Source organism: Aquarana catesbeiana, linkage group LG01 (genome assembly GCF_042186555.1).
Source record: "Aquarana catesbeiana isolate 2022-GZ linkage group LG01, ASM4218655v1, whole genome shotgun sequence".
In the NCBI taxonomy this organism is placed as follows: domain Eukaryota; kingdom Metazoa; phylum Chordata; class Amphibia; order Anura; family Ranidae; genus Aquarana; species Aquarana catesbeiana.
In genome coordinates, this window is record NC_133324.1 from 478,903,800 (window position 1) to 478,921,495 (window position 17,696).

Below are 17,696 nucleotides of genomic sequence, written 5' to 3' on the forward strand. Positions count from 1 at the left end.
TGGGAAAGAGGATAAAAGAAAGTACTCACATTGGCATCCCAGACTGGTGGGAATAAGGGAGAGGATTCAGAATTTATCTTACCCATAGGGGAGCCACTGCACGGCGAATATTGCAGGAAGACCTCCCTGTCTGATGAAGGAACTTAGGAGCACACATTGTCCTCCCACATCTCTGCCTGCGAGAAGCCAGGTCTTACTGAGGAATGAAAGGGCTGTAAACCCAGAGGGAAACTGCCACTCAATTGAGAAGTGTCAACCTATGACAAAACATTAAAGCGACAGCCCAGCCACCCTACAAAAAGTACACTTCCCGCTGTGCTCCAATGGAATTAAGTCAGCTCAGTTAGCGATTGCGGAAGGCAGGATGGCTGAGATATCTGGTGGATGCTGTTAAGCAGTGTGGACAATGAATCCCTATAGAAGTGAATAGGACATACAATGGCCAACTGGACCCCCTTTTTAAACATTGCCACAGCCTGTATATCACACCATAGGAGTAAAAACAAATACGGAATGTCTTGCTCTCTATAACCCAACACAGAGGGAACACTTTAATGGGAGGTTACAACTCTAAAAACACAGAAGCACTTACCAGTCCACACTGCAGGACCTAGTAGGCCCAAACATCATGCATCACGGCGAGTACGCCCCACAGAGCCTTCAGAAACTCACCTCCAGGAGGATTACTGCCCTGGACCTGTAGAGCACTCCACCAATTAAATCACCAGATATGCTGTACATCAGAGCTTGATGCTCGCAGGATCCAGCTCTGAACAGCAGACAATTACAGATCATCCTCACTATTGTATGGGGGGGCCGGGGGCAGTCGCTCTTGGCCTGCTGGCTATAGTGACTGATCCAGATAGGGCCCACCTCTGCCCATACAGGGGTGTTAGGAACAGGGTATAGCAAAAAAAATCTCCCCCCCCCCCAACAAAAAAAAAATCTTCCGAAAGACTCAAAGAAGCATCCATCACCTTCTGATACTAGTGCAAAACTGAGGCTTAACTGAGCTGTGAGGGGTTATGCCTGGGTGGGGATTAGTGCCTTTTTGTCCATTCACCTGAAGGCGGCAGCATAACCCATGTTGTAATGACTTATCTCCTCAGTGTCCTGTGATGTCCTGTATGCTGGAAGAACCTGTGACTACCTACGTTTCCACTTTACCTGTGTAAGGTTTGAGATGCCCAGAAGAAAACAAATGGAATCAAGGATGTTAGATTTGCCACTGCCATTAAGTCCGGTAATAGCATTGAAGAGTGGATCAAAGCCATTTATTTCAGTTCTCTGAGCATAAGACTTGAAGCCTTCTATAATAATAGATTTTATATGCATCTTCCTCTTTGCAGTACCTAGAAGTAAAAAAAAAAAAAAAAAAAGTTAGTTTCAGCGTGGGTCATAGTACTAGAAGCATGTAACTAAAATGTTATGCATACCATTTTATTATACTATCTCTTTTACATCTACCAGCAATGTGTGCAAGGGCCTGCCTAACTGGACACAAATTGAGTGGATTGCATCGGTATACCTTCACTACATAGTTTTGGTAAATTTAAAGGACACGGTCAAATCAGGTGGTAACTAGAGATGAGCCGGGGCCTCCTCCAAGCCCACGTCTATTCTGAACTTAAGCTCACACTGAGCTGTGGAAATGAAGCCGCATGTCAGTTCAGATTTTGACCGTAATTTCAGAGACATCCGTTTAGATTTCTGCACAGATGTCAGTGTAAATTGCAGCCGAAATCGCAAAAAGTAGTACAGAAACTACTGTTTGAAATCGGTGCAGCGCTGCATCGATTAGGGCGGTGCCATTGACGCCAATTGCCGATTTTACATGTCAAAACACTCCAGTGTGAACCAGGGCTAAAAGTTAAAATGCTGAATGACTAAATATAGGCATAGTGGGGTTGATTTACTAAAATTGGAAATTGCAAAATCTGGTGCAGCTGTGCATGGTAGCCAATCAGGTTAGCTACCATGCACAGCTGCACCAGATTTTGCACTCTCCAGTTTTAGTAAAACTCCCTCACTGTGTCCAAAGAGGAGCATGGACATCAGGAGCATGGACATCAGCAGCACCTCGACCCCCCCCTGCCCCTTATTGGGGTTTATGTACATGGTTGTTTCTTTACGGTGATTGTAAACGGTCACCTTGTAAAACAGCCCATTCAGTTTAAAATTGGAAAGAAAAGGCAAAACATTTATGTATAGATACAAAAAAGAAAAACACATTATAAATAACCTTTATCCCCCTTTTTATAAGTGATCACATTCCCTCTGTTTCTAGCTGCATAAGAGATAGGGGAAGAAGAAGAAGCAGCTGCAGCACACTGAGCTTCCCAGTGAATGGCTGTGCAGTGGGGGCTTGTCAGGACAAGTCTAATCATTGGAGAGCAGGCTGAGTTCCCAGCATAGCTAGAGAACGGACCAGGATGTGCTCTCCTGCTTTTTAATAGGAAAGCAGAGGGACTTGCAGGAACACCAGGGATTTCAAACAAAGGAAGCAATACAAAGAGTCAAGGATACTTTCTCATACAAGTACATGGTTCATCAAGCACATATCAGGAATATGAAATGCTGGGGTAACAAACAATTTACAAATAAAGCATTTAAAGATTTCATACAGCAAAAACACCCTGTGTGCACGGTTGACCCCGCTCTTCCACAAAAATGGATAGAGGATAGAATAGTAGCTGCATTTGTTTATTTTGTTCTTATTGTTTCACCTGTTAATTTGGCTAGCATGTCTGTTATTTTTCAACTTCCTTTACCCTGGGTTCACACTAGTGTGATGCGGGAACCAGCTCGATTACAGCGCTGGTTCCTGCATAGCTCCTCTCCTGCAGCTGGCACATGGCGTCAGTCATCTTGCTAAGGGCGCGATGGTGGCACTTACTGACTGCTATTGGATAGCACCTGGATTTAGTGCATTTGCAGCCAGGTTTTGTGCTTCATGTCTCACTTGTGCTCTGTACAATGCAGGGAGGCCTGTTCATGTTCCCCAAAGGCATTCTCCAAAGCCAGATTTCCCTTTCCAAAGAATTCAAATAGACTACAGTACATTCAAATGCCCAGAATAGGCACCTATGAGTTTGCTTTAGTGTGTGTTGACATGTTTTCAGGTTGGCCCGAGAGCTGGCCAGTAACCAAAGCAAATGCAAAAACAACAGCAAAGAAAATTTTGAATGAAATAGTTTGTAGATATGGAGTTCCTGAAACTATTGAGAGTGACAGAGGAACCCATTTTACTGGGGGAGTAATGAAAGAGGTAATGGAAGCCCTTCACATACAGCAAACTTTCCATACACCTTATCATCCACAAAGTAGTGGTAAAGTTGAGAGACTTAATGGAATTTTGAAAAACAGATGTGAAAAAATTAAAGCAGATACAGGAAAAGGATGGGTGGAAGCTTTGCCATTAGCCCTATACTCTGTACGAACTACCCCTAAACAACCACATGGGCTGTCCCCCTATGAGATTTTATTTGGAGGGCCACCCAAAACAGGGCTATATTTTCCCCAACAGTTGCAGGTTTCTCACTCGAATCTGTTAGAATATGTTCAGATTTTGCAAAGAACATTGAATAAAATACATGAAGGTGTTTATAAATCTATCCCCGACCCAGATTCTGTTTCAGGTATTCACAGAATCCAACCAGGTGACTGGGTGGTGGTCAAGCGACACGTCAGAAAGCCACTAGAACCAAAATTTGACAGACCACATTTGGTGCTTTTGACAACCGGTTCTGCTGTCAAGTTGGAAGGAAAGCCCACCTGGATTCATGCCAGTCACTGCAAGAAAATCCTGAAGTGATGATATCCTTTGAAAAAAAGATGATAATGTTTCTTTTCTTTTTGTTGTTTGTGAGAACTGAGACATGGAAAAATAACCCTTTCATCCAAATGTTAAAATTGTATGCAACCCATAGCAACGCTAGTAACTGCTGGGTGTGTTCTCACTTACATCCCCAAACAGGAACAATACCCATGATAGCAATGCCTCTCAATTTCACTGATCTGAACAGGACCAGAATAAATGGCTCATACATCGTCTCCACAGCTAATGAGCACAGATCAGTAACTCTGATGGTTTCGAAACAGATAAACACTCCACAGATTTGTTTAAACATTACATGCCCGTTTAACACTAAATGTACACGGTTGGGCAATTCAGATTGCAGCGGAGCAAAAATTACAGTTTATGGAGGAAACTATGGTCAATATTATTATATCCCAGATCCAGAACTAAATAGAACCCTTTAGTGTTCAAAAGAGAGCTGTTCACTGAAGGGGACATGGCATGGTCATGGTTCCCTTCCTGGACAGGATGGGGAATTGAAGCAATGAAAAGACTAAACGCTCTCTACTCCCCCCCTGCCTTTTCAAGGTTTTACTTTTGCAATTGTTCTATTCGCTAGTTTTTAATAATATATTTCTATTTGTTAGTTTTTAATAACATCTCACACCACCCCTTTCTTATCTATGTATAAAATAACATGTAATAATAAATTTTTCACCGAACGAACATTTTAAACACAGTGATTGAGTCCTGTGAATCTGTTCCTGCAGCTGCAGTATTAACTTTGTTTTAGAGTCCCAATCAGAAATCAGTCATATCAGTCTTGGTTCTATTTTCTCTGTGACTCCAATGCGAGTTGTATGGCTGAACTCGCATTGCTCAGAGATCGCATGTGATCGGCACCTGCAGTGCGGGTGTGAATCACATGCGATCTCTAAGATCGCATCAATGTGAACCCGGGCTTAAAGTGGAACTATAGGCTGAGAAAAAATGTTATCAAGCCAGGCTCTTTATTGCAGAAGAGATATGCAATGTCTCTCCTGCAAAAAAATACTTACCTGCCTGTACGCAATTCTCTGCAAAATATACACAGAGCTGCGCACTGGCAGTGTGCCAGGGAGTGACGTTATCCTGCATCGACCAATCAAGATGACCAAAGGCTGGCACCGGGAAAAAGCCTGGGAAAGGGGCCGATGCCTGCGAGGGACTTTGGGCATCAGATCGTTGTAGAATAGGCAAGTATCCCTGACTTTAATCCTGCTGTAAAGTGGTAGTAAACGCTATCACTTGTACCTACAGGCAAGCCTATAGTAAGGCTTACCTGTAGGTACTGTGAATATCTTCTAAACTTGCACAGTTTAGGAGATATTAAGAGTGCATGCAGCCAATGACGTTACTGGCTCATGCGCTCTGAAGGTCCGACTTACAGTGTATGCTCGTGCTATAAACGGCGGCCTCTGCACGCATGCCTGGGAGTGACGTCATCGTGCCTCCCGCCACTCATGTAGCTGGAGGGCGCAAAACCGGAAGGAAGACCGGGGGAAGATGCCTGTCCTATTAGCAGTGACAGTGCGGTGCCGGAGGGCTTTGTTCTAAGGTACGTCTTGCATAATGTGCTTGTATGCGATGCATACTAGTACTAGCACATTATGACATTGCCATGCAGGGGATTCCCCCCCATCCACTGCAGTTTACTACTGCTTTAACAGTCCAACCTTTCCAGAAAAAAAAAAGCAGTTAAAGGGTTAAAAAGTTAGCTGAATTTTAGCTTGAATTTGTCCATCTAATATTGTTAGTGGATCTATTCTCTCCCCAAATGGACAACACTGCTGTCCAAGGGCGTCTCTGTGGTCCTTCGGTGGAATAGAGACACCGTAAGACAGGAAATGTGTTACTGGTGAAATCACAAGGTGAAAATAATGTGAAAAATCCAAAAACAGAAAACAAATGCAGCCACCATATTTGAGGATTGGTATACTGCTATATATTCAATTTTTGTTTTTGGGTTTAATACTATTAAAACTTCCAAAAAAAAAATAGTCTTCTTATAGAAAAAATCTTAACTTGTTCCAACATTCACGTCATACCAACATGCACTGATTTAGGCAAACTGAAGTGTGCAGCTGTTACCCATAGCAACCAATCTCATGTCTAATCCAGTGTGGGGGGGGGGGGGGGGGGGCACAGCAAAGCCTTGCTGTATGTGTCTATGGAAGCACACCGCATGGGTGCCCCTCAGCACATGGCTTGCTATAGGGGCAGCCGCAGGAAGATGATGTGGGGGGACTGCTAAAGAAAAAGAAGAGACTGCTCCGTGCAATATCGTTGCACAGAGCTAGCAAGTATAAAACCTATTTTTTATTTTATTGAAAAGAAAAAAAATATATATTTATTTATCCTATGCCTCAGCATTACTTTAATTTGCGAAGTCATTTTAAAGGCCCCTTACACATGGGGCAAGCTCCGTTGGATTCCGTCTGCTCAGTGGGGAATCTGTCCACTGATCCCCACGTAGCAGGTGGATGACAGGTTTGCTTATGCAGAGCAGGCACAGCCCGCTCTCCTCTATGGACAGTTGGATTGTAAACGGACTGTCAGTTTAAACCCAACTGCCACCTCATCCGATAGAGGGATGGGTAATGGATCCCCATCAGTCTGTTTTTAGCAGATAGGATCGGATGTCGGCAGGTGTCAGAGGACACATGTCGACACCCACTGCTCCATAGAGGAGACTGGAGGGTCCGATCAGGTCTGCCCAGTGGGGGGGGGCGCAACATTTAGTACTCCGCCGTACTGAGTGTGCTGGGTCTGATGCCCCAGCGGACCGTGGACCTACTTGCATAGTTCCTGATTGGTCACCAGGCAGTGAGTGAGCGGCTCTCTGGGACACACCAACGTTCAGCCATTTTTCAATTGTGTGTTTCAACCACCAGCAGCAGCCGCCTGTGTGCTCTCTCCTGTAGCGGTGAAGGCAAGTTTCCCCATTCCCCATCCGGACCCCCAGTCCTGGGAAGCCCCCCTCTCATGGCCAGGCTCTCCCCAGTCACCCCCACCCCCCCAATACCAAGTCTGAAGAGGTATAGAGCGTCAGGGATGAATGGCCCCTTCCTCTTCCAGTTCCTCCTCCGCTCACACCGGGCTGCCTTCATTCGAGTAAATCTCTCAGTCTTCCCAGCCGGGGACCCCCTCTCCCACACCAGACTGTGCCCCACAGCCCTGGCTAACAGATAAGAGTGGCCCCCGAGCAGGGAAAAATGGCCACAAAGCTCCCCCCACCCTGGTGTCCTCTGCTCCCAGATTGTGTACTGAGCTTTCACCATCTTGTCTTCTCACTATCACAAGATTTTCTGCCTGGCTGGGATGAAGGGGGGGGATGGGCTGGGGTGATGATCCTTATTTCCTCCACCTGTTACCCTTCCTGCCCCCTGGTGGTGGGTCTCCTTACTTACAGCAGAGCGGCCAGCCAATAACCCCGACAGAACGTTGTTAGTATAGATTAGTAAGAACTCCTTGTTATTCACAACCGGAGTCTCTGATTGGCTGCCCACAGCCTATTATTGATTGAATCTGAGATAGCTCTTTGACCACCGCACAGTCAAAGAGCTATCTCAGACTCAACCAATAATAAAAAGGTTGTGGGCAGCCAATGAGAGGCTAAAGCCCCGTACACACGGGCAAATTGTCGGGAGAGGGAGAGGGAGAGAGAGAGAGAGAGAGAGAGAGAGACTATCTGTGCCATCATCAGTGCAATCATTGCCCAACTGTGCCGCCTCAACAGTGCCATTAATCAGTGCACATCTGTGCGATTAATCAGTGCCCATCAGTGCCATTAATCAGTGCCCATCAGTGCCATTAATCAGTGCCCATCAGTGCCATTAATCAGTGCCCATCAGTGCCATTAATCAGTGCCCATCAGTGCCATTAATCAGTGCCCATCAGTGCCATTAATCAGTGCCCATCAGTGCCATTAATCAGTGCCCATCAGTGCCATTAATCAGTGCCATTAATCAGTGCCCATCAGTGCCATTAATCAGTGCCCATCAGTGCCATTAATCAGTGCCCATCAGTGCCATTAATCAGTGCCCATCAGTGCCATTAATCAGTGCCCATCAGTGCCATTAATCAGTGCCCATCAGTGCCATTAATCAGTGCCCATCAGTGCCATTAATCAGTGCCCATCAGTGCCATTAATCAGTGCCCATCAGTGCCATTAATCAGTGCCCATCAGTGCCATTAATCAGTGCCCATCAGTGCCATTAATCAGTGCCCATCAGTGCGATCAATCAGTGCCCATCAGTGCGATCAATCAGTGCCCATCAGTGCAGGCTTAGCACACACCTGTGCAGTCTCATCACTACCAGCAACAATGTACAAAAGATGCTTTTTCCGCTGAGGATGCGTACCAAATGCTTAGCACGGCCGACAAGAGCAATGGGTGCTCTCTTCTTCGGATACCTTTTCAAATTCGGATTCTGACGTAAATTACGAGCCAGTCCTAGGTAGTGGAACACTGACAGACTCAGAAGGAGGAAGATATTCTGCCCGCCAAACAAAGGCGTTCTGGTGAGGAGGCAGTGGCACCCAACAGCAACGCAGTACCTCGGCAAAAAAGGCCAAGTATCAGTGGGGTGTCACCTCAGCCCCAAAGTGTTAGGACCCATGCCAGCCTTCCCTATGTCCTTCAGAACCACTTGTGGCTTTCTCCCAATTCAGGAGAAGCTAACATTTCCCCTTTCACTGCCCAGCCAGGAGTCCAGGTAGACACAGAGAATTTTTCCCCAATCAATTTCTTTGATTAAATTTTTACAGAGAACATGTTAGCATCCATTGTGGCCAAGTGCAACCTGTATGCACAACAATTTATTTTAAATAATCCAACATCCTATTATGCCCATCCCTACAAGTGGAGAGACCTAACAGTGGAGGAGTTGAGGGTTTTTTTGGGCCTCACATTCGGTATGGGACTCACCAAAAAAAATGAATCGCGTTCCTATTGGTTAACTCACCCCATGCCAATCTTCTCCGCGGTAATGCCCAGAACCAGATATCTCATGATAATGAGGTTCCGAAACAATCCAAATTATGACAGGCTTTACAAAATTCAGCCACTACTAAAATTGTTTTTCCGAAAAATTCCCCCAGTTGTATACCCCCGACCAACAAATATGTGTGGAGGTGTTAGGGCTGGGAGATTTTCCAAAAAAAAAAAAAAAAAAAAATGGACACCACGCCGGTCCTGAGGAGCTGTGGGCAGGAGTTTTTAGGCGAGGCCGCGGCTTCTGCCTAGTCCGCGGCGTCCGGCCTCGCGGACTAGGCTGAGGCCACGGCCTCACCTAAAAACTCCTGCCCACAGCTCCTAAGGAACGGCGCGGTGTCAGCGCCGGTCCTGGTGAAAAAAAAAAAAAATTTGATTTGCTGAAAATTTTAATCGATTTGACCTCTCAACTCGATTCAAGATTCAAATCGATTTTTTCCCCAGCCCTAGTCATTTGTACTTTACTGGCTTGTTAGGGTCTCAAGAAATGAGAAAGTTTCACACAGACCAAATAATATCCACTAATTTGGGTTATTTTTACCAAAGATATGTAGCAGTATAAATTGTGGCCAACATTTATGAAGAAAAATTACTAATTTGCTAAATTTTATCACAGAAACAAAGAAAAATTTGTTTTTGTTTTTTTCATTTATAGAGCAAAAAATAAAAAAACAAGAGGTGATCAGATACCACCAAAAGAAAGCTCTATTTGTATGAAAAAAAGGACAAAAAAGTAATTTGGGTAGAGTGTTGCATGACTGAGTAGTTATCATTCAAAGTGTGAGAGCGCTGAAAATTGGTCTGGGCAGGAGGGGGGTTTAAGTGCCCAGTAAGCAAGTGGTTAATAATAAAAGGCTGCGGGCAGCCATTCAGAGGTTCAGGCTGTGAGTGGAGGAACCCTTTGCGTTTCCATGTCCACAGAACGTACGCAGCAGCAAAGCAGGCATAATAGTCCCTGGGCCCCCAGTATAATATATAGTCATTAAGGGTCAGCTCCCACTGCTGCGATGTCAGACAACGCATTTGGATCGCAATGCACTGCTGTGCAAATCACATTGGATGTCTGTGCGATGCAAAGTCAAGCATACAGATAGTATAGCTGAACTTGCATTGCATTTGGACTAAAGTCACACAGGACCCTTTTTTGGTCCGCACCAGAATTTCTGTCCAAATGGACAGTTCGCGCTGCGATATGTAAACTGATCTGGTGGGTGTCATTAACTTTGTATCAACACTCCCAGCGTTTTCCATAGGACAGAGTGAAATACCTGCGGGAACCCGTACTGGATTTGCAGGGTTCCTGCATCGTTGCAGTGTGAACTGAGCCTTAATAAGAATAAATGTAAAGTATATTTATTAAATAAACTACAAAGACCACAGATATATGTATGAATTAGAGGTCGACCGATATGAGTTTTCCTCTGGCCGATGCCGATATTTAGAAATCGCGGTGGCCGATGGCCGATATGTGATGCCGATTTTTTTGGGCCGATATATTTGGCCGATTTATTTATTTTTTTTTTATTTTTTCCCTTCATCTCATAAAATCTAACAGTTTAGACCCCTTTCACACGGGGGCGTTTTTCAGGCACTTTTGGGCTAAAAATAGCGCCTGTAAAGTGCCTGTAAAACGGCTCCCCTGCAGTCTCAGTGTGATATCCTGAGTGCTTTCACACTGAGGCGATGCGCTGGCAGGATGTAAAAAAAAGTCCTGCAAACGGCATCTTTGGCGAGGTGTATACCACTCCTCCACCACTCCTGCCCATTGAAATGAATGCGCACCACTGCCGAAGTGCCTGAAAAGCGTTTTGGCAGCGGCGCTTCAGGGGCGCATTTAACCCCTTCCTCAGTTGCTAGCTGGGTTATAAACGCCCCGCTAAAATGACAGTAAAGCGCCGCTAAAACTAGCAGCGTTTTACCGTCAACGCCTGCCCGCTCCAGTGTGAAAGCAGCCTTAAGTAATACAGAAATTTTTTTTCATTTAAACATTAAACAAAACAAACCTCCAATCAGTTCACTTGTATGTATAATTTAGAAAAAAAAAAAAAAAAACTATCTTAAATATTATATTACACAAAAACAGGTAATCAAAACTTTTGGACGAAAAAAAATGGGCTAACTTTACTGCTTAGGTTTTTTTTTAATTCATTAGGGTATTTTTTTTTTTTTTAAATTGCGTTTGAAAGACCGCTGCGCAAATACCGTGTGACATAAAATATTGCAACAATCACCATTTTATTCCCTAGGGTCTCTGCTAAAAAAATATATATAATGTTTGGGGGTTCTAAGTGATTTTCTAGCAGAAAATACAGGATTTTTACTTGTAAGCAACAAGTGTCAGAAAAGATTTAGTCTTTAAATGGTTAAAATGAAAACTTCTCCACTGAGTTCAGTCTATTGATAAAAAGAACCTGAAAGAGATACAAATGTATCTTCTTATCAGACTTGGCAGGCTGCCCAGAGGAGGAGAGAATCCTCTCCACAGATAACCTCAGGAAACTTGCATTAACTTCTATTACAGAAGTCATTTGCAAGTCATGGCTGAAGTTACAATCGGCCTTTTTTATCAGCACAATCGGCCGATGCCGATTAAGTAAAAAACGCCAAATATCGGCCGATATATCGGTCGACCTCTAGTATGAATAATCTTAAAATGTACCATAAGGGGTTTAATACTGTACTAGTGGAAGGGACTCAGAGTGCAATTACTTGCCTGGCTCTGGGCGCTGACAACTAACCCTACGTCGCTAGGTCCACCTGAAAAACTAACAAGCAGGCAGAGCCCATCGGTCCGATAGTGTGAAAGGGGGCTAAATCTGCATCTATCATTAACATAACACTGCTCTCTAACTCCCTCATCACTTTCTCCCATATTTGCCTCCAGGGCTTCTCCCGAGCCTCTCTCATCCTCTGGAATTCCCTACCCCAATCTGTCAGACTATCTCCAAATCTATCTACTTTTAGGCAATCCCTGAAAACTTTTCTCTTCTGAGAAGCCTATCCTGTCTCCACCTAACTGTTCTTTTATTTTCGTCATCAGCTCATCCCCCACAGCTATTACCCTCTGTATCACTTGACCCTCCCTTTTAGATTGTAAGCTCTAACAAGCAGGGTCCTCTGATACCTTCTGTATTGAAATTGTATTGTACTGTCTGCCCTACTGTTGTAAAGTGCTGCATAAATTGTCGGCGCTATATAAATCCTGTATAATAAGAATATTAAAGGGGGGTTCCGGCCACGATTTTTTTCTTTTTAAAAGTCAACAGCTACAAACACTGTAGCTAATGACTTTTAATAAGGACACTTACCTGTCCAGCAAGCCCGCGATGTCGCCCCCCCCCAGGCCGATCCGTCCATCGGATCAGCCGCTGGCGCCTCCATCCTAACTATCCTTGCGGCTCCACTGCCCGTTTCCTACTGGGCATGCGCGAGTCGTGCAGCGCTTTGTGAATGGCCCCATTGTTTCCTGGGACACACACAGTTCCCAGAAGGCAACGGGGCCGCTTGCCGAAGAGGAGGAAGCGCTGCGGAAGAGGCAGATTAGGAAGACTGCCTAGCAACAGGGGTTTCAGGTAAGTTAAAAAAAAATTTTTTTTTCATTTTTTTAAGAATTTGAATGCTATTTTTTTATTTTAGGGTGGCCCTCCACTTTAAACACCAGGTGATCCTGCCATGAAGGTTCTTGTTCAGACACTTCTTGTTATAGGGCAGTGATGGCGAACCTATGGCATGCGTGCCACAGCTGACATGCCAAGCCCTCTCTGTCAGCACGCCAGGGGAATCCCCCAGCCTGGCAGTCACTTGCACTGACGGTGCAGGCACAGAGGAGTTGGCTCCCTTCCTTTCATCAGTGCCAGTGACGTCGGTGGGGGGTGGGCAGCCAGTCATCTTGTCCCATGTGTGATGTTTAGGGGGGTGTCAAATTCCTCCTCCATGATCCCGACTCTGTTCTGCAGCTTATTGCCTCCCCCGAACCCCTACACCTACGGTAAGGCATTTCTTTCTGCAGGCACCCTATTCCAGCTCCCCCTGCTCCAGGATGACTTTGGTTCAGTCTGTCCCTCTAGTGCAGCCTGTGCTCGGAGCAGATCATCCATGGCCATGGGGAGAGGTGCAATGGCTACTAGCTGACCTCCCAGCGGAGAGCTGGATGATGAGGCCACGGAAAGGTAAGGAGGAGGATGGATCCTACAATCTACATTGTACCGTGTGTGTGTGTGTGGGGAGATGGGGATGTGAGTAGTGCAGGAAGTATGGGTCAGGTAGGTGAGCGCAATGGTCAGGTAGGTGAGTGTATGTTGCACAGTGCATTCTGAGTGAATCTGGCAGAATAGTACATTTTTGGTCCCTTAGGACTCATTCGGAGGGATGATCAATCCCATCCTCTGTACAGAGCCGCTGGCAGGTTTAACCACTTGCCTACAGGGCACTTTCACCCCCTTCCTGCCCAGGCCATTTTTCAGCACTGTCACACTTTGAATGACAATTGTGCGGTCATACAACACTGTACCCAGATGAAATTTTTATCATTTTCTTCACACAAATAGAGCTTTCTTTTGGTGGCATTTAATAGCTGCTGGGTTTTTTTTTTTTTTTTTAAGTAAAAAATAAAAGACCAAAAAATTAAAAAAAAATAAAAATTGTATTTCGTTTCTGTCAGTAAATATTGTAATTAAGTAATTTTTCTCCGTCACTGATGTGGCGCCACTGATGGCTGAACTGGTGGGCATTTATGAGGTGGCACTTATGGGCACTGATGAGGAGGCACTAATAGGCAGTACTGATAGCCAGCATTGACTGGCATCACTAATGGGCACTGATTGGTGGCACTTATTTGTGGCATTGGTGTCGCTATTGTAATAAGGCCACTGATGATCAGTGCCCCGATTACATGTGTAGATGTCTCCTGTGAGGAGATACCGCTGATCAGCTCTCCTCTCACTCTGTCAGTATGAGGCGAGGAGCACCAATTACCGGCATCTCCGTGTTTACATGTGACCAGCTGTGATTGGACACAGCCAATCACACAGTTAAAGAGCCGCGCCGTGCCCTAGCAACGTCGTCCCAGAACGAAAGCCGCACCGCCCCGTCGTAATTTGATGATGGGCGGGCAGCAACTAGTTAATTCTGTGTTGGCACTTTGAAAGAAATAAGCTGGTTTTGCATCGCGGTTTGGGCACTCAGGCTCAAAAAGGTTCGCCATCACTGTTATAGGGTGACAACAGTCTGTCACTCCATGCTGCCGTGTTGTCACCCTATCCCACGGACTATCAAGTGTAGATTACAAGTGATCGTGTCAGCACACATTATGCAAGCATGGTCCACTATCGTCACCATACGGAACCCATCCTAGCAAACCCCATGGTGTCACCGCTTGAGAACATTTACGTAGACAGGAAGTTGCTCCAAAGAGGCTGCAGAAGACCAGCAGCAGTGAGATGCAGCAAAAGATGGAAAAAAGGTGAAAACAGCAATTGTCTATGATACGCATTACTTATATCAATCAGTTAGCATCTCCAGTCACTTTAATCTACAGGAGTGGGAACACTGCCCCATCCACCAGCACAGAATAGGGTAACAGTACATAGTGTGTAGGTTCAGCACGTCACGATACTCCCATTACACCGAAGCCGGTGTGCTCATGATAAAGACATCACACAGGCAATGCAAGCCATACTCACCCAAGAAGCCCTCAGGTCTAGTCTTTCAAGCTGCGCGCTGCTTTGGCGCCGGGTAAATAGGTACTAGACGTTGTAAAGATGCTTGAGGGTGCCATCTAAACGCCTGACCAATTTTGCAGAAAAAAAGCTAACATTAACCCAAAATACCCTATCAGCGAACCGGTTTACCTTTATTACTGTAAAGTGTTTAATTTTCAGCACCACAGCCTTTGTCTTTGTGGACTAAAAATATGAATAATTTAGTCACACTGTACAGGCATTACTAAGGGCAGACTGAAAGGAGCCGCAAACTCAAAGAAGACCCATGAATGGGCGGGCGGGCAATTTGAATCCCAGGCTCGCTTCTCTGTTCATCCTCCTACAGCAGGAAATACAGAACATGCGGTCACGTGAACGTTTGCATCCGACATTTTGAAAAAGGGCAACGATTTTTTTTCCCGTGCTAGAAAATACATTTATTGTATTTCATTTTAGTTTCTTTGCTGCGGTTTTACTTGCTTGAGTGTGTACAGTCACACTGTACAGGCATTACTAAGGGCAGACTGAAAGGAGCCGCAAACTCAAAGAAGACCCATGAATGGGCGGGCGGGCAATTTGAATCCCAGGCTCGCTTCTCTGTTCATCCTCCTACAGCAGGAAATACAGTACATGCGGTCACGTGAACGTTTGCATCCGACATTTTGAAAAAGGGCAACGATTTTTTTTTTTTTTCCCGTGCTAGAAAATACATTGATTGTATTTCATTTTAGTTTCTTTGCTGCGGTTTTACTTGCCTGAGTGTGTGCACAAAATATGTTGTCCCTGTGAAAAATCAGTGCAGTAACCATTCACTCGCTCAGATAGAATATGCTGTGCTGAACTTTTTTTTCCCCTTCCAGTTCTGTCAGTGTACGTCAATAAACTGAATGAGAAAGGAACCTAATAGGTCCGCCTGTCATATGTACACTTATCCAAAATGTATTATTTTACCCTAGATAACATTCTTGCGCTTCATGCGGCCGCCTTTGTGGGAACAGGCCTCCCACTCTAATGAATATGGGCTGCCATGCCTGCGTTTCTGAAAAAAAAAAAAAGGTGCATGCACCTTTTCAAAAACGCTGCCGCAGGGAAAATGCATGGTCCTTTTGACAATGCAATTTCCCTGCAGTTCCCGCACACGCACTGCAATTTTACATGCGTGGGGGTGCCATTCAGAATGAATAGAAGCCCCGCGCATTTCCGCAGACCAGTGCGTTTTCTCTGCGGATGCGGAAATTCCTGCGATTCCCGCAGCCACATGCAGAGATGTGAACGTAGTGTTAGTATTGGATAGGATAGGGAACAGATGGAGCCCTTGACAAATTGTTTTTTTTTTTTGTTTTTTTTTGCTGTGTCGCTTAGGGACAAATTCTCTTCAATTTCTATTATGGTGACAACATAGACACTGTAGCAGGAAGGTAGGGAAATTACACCTATGGGGACATAGGCAGCAATAAAAAATCTGACCAAGGTGTTAGCCTTTCCCCCACCCTACTAGTAAAAAAGTTTTTTTTTTGTGGCCATTTTAGGCCAGGGACAGCGCATGCGCTGGAGTGACGTCACCCTACAGTGGCCAATCAAAACCAGCCCCAGGAAAAGATGCCAGCGAAAGACCTCATGGGCATCAGACCACAGAGCATAGGTGAGTATTTGTGCCTTTAGTTCCACTTTGAATAATAACTGTATTAACACATAGTGGCACAATGGATACTGTATAAATAACCGGTGCCACGTCCTATATGAATTAGAGAAAATTTGGGAAAAAGTGGGCTTGGATTTTTTGGGCACGACCAGACAAAATGTACAAAAATATATATATTTTATTAAATAAACATAGAAAATGTTTTTTGAATATTAAATCCACATTAATGAGTCAAATACTAATTCAATTTGCAACTACATGGAATTCGACAGATACAGATATCATAACATTATCGCAATGGATCCAGGAGTATGCTATATTGCAGTGAAGTGATGTAGACTTGATCTTAGCTCTACATGTCACGCGCCTTCAGGAGCATCAGAAAGACTAACAAATGTGGAAAAAAGAAAATCATATGTAGCGCTGGTAGATTTCTAATCTACCGCTGATAGGTAAATCTAGTGGGTTACTTGTTAGGTGCTATGAGTAAGCGCTCTATGGGAGCGTGAAACGCGTCAGCGGTTATGCTGTATCACTTCAACAGAGCAATGTACGCATTTTATACCATGTCATTTTTTCAATAAAGAAGATTTTACCTTTATTATTCCAATCCGGAGTGCGACAGTCCAGATTTTTCATTGCACCTATACCATTAGCTCTACATGTCACGCGCCTTCAGGAGCATCAGAAAGACTAACAAATGTGGAAAAAAGAAAATCATATGTAGCGCTGGTAGATTTCTAATCTACCGCTGATAGGTAAATCTAGTGGGTTACTTGTTAGATTTGCCTCTGTTCCAGCTTGGCTGAGTTGCGTGTAGTTCCACACTGCGCCAGTGGGTGTCGTTGTCACCATGGGTCAGTGTTGGGAAGGCAACGTGTTGAAGCGTATGAGTGCTCCTCTGTCCCGGAGACAACTCGGTGTAGGTGGTCCTCTGAGTTGCATTCTGGGAGCGGGTATTTATGGGACAGACGCCATGTTTAGGGGTTCGTTTTCAGCCACCTGCTGGCCCTCCCGGCCGACAGGTATGCGTTAGGAGTATCACCTCGTAGTCCTCCGATCCGTAGGCCCACGTTGCTGCAGCGTGTGGGTGGGCCCAGAAGCCTGTTTGAGGCCTACCACAGCGGCAGAGAAATGGTCCTGGGCTGTCTATCCTGTGTGAAGAAGCTGGACAACTGAGGAGATCCCAGGGGAGGACCCGTCATGGAAGGATCATGCAGAGTGCTGGTCTGGAGAGGGGCCTGGTGACTCAGTTGGAGGACGTATCCTGAAGTAATCTTACTGCATAGTACTGCCGGGTTGGCTTAAAGGTTCTAGTGCTGTGTCTGATATTCACCGTAAACCATTACATCCTGTGGCAGAGGATCGTACGGGTTTTGCTCCAAACAAATCTGTGGCAGAGACTTTTGTTCGTGCTGCGTACTGGCTGCTAGGTGAGTGAGAGAAACCTATCCAGGCGGGCAAAGATTGAATCCCACAAGGGGAGTATATTCAGTTACAAGCGTTCAATTCCTAATGATA

General features: G+C 45.1%; 1 protein-coding gene across 1 annotated transcript in view; it reads right to left on the minus strand.

The window, feature by feature from the left end:
• SMC2 (structural maintenance of chromosomes 2) overlaps positions 1–14,612 on the minus strand; it is a 70,403-nt gene extending 55,791 nt beyond the window's left edge. Inside the window, exons 1-2 of the mRNA XM_073591527.1 lie at positions 14,516–14,612; positions 1,168–1,352 (exon numbers count right to left, since the gene is read on the minus strand). Coding sequence (XP_073447628.1) covers positions 1,168–1,335 — 168 coding nt within the window. The 5' untranslated portion in view covers positions 1,336–1,352; positions 14,516–14,612. The remainder of the gene's footprint in view (positions 1–1,167; positions 1,353–14,515) is intronic.
• Between the last annotated feature and the right edge of the window lie 3,084 nt (positions 14,613–17,696).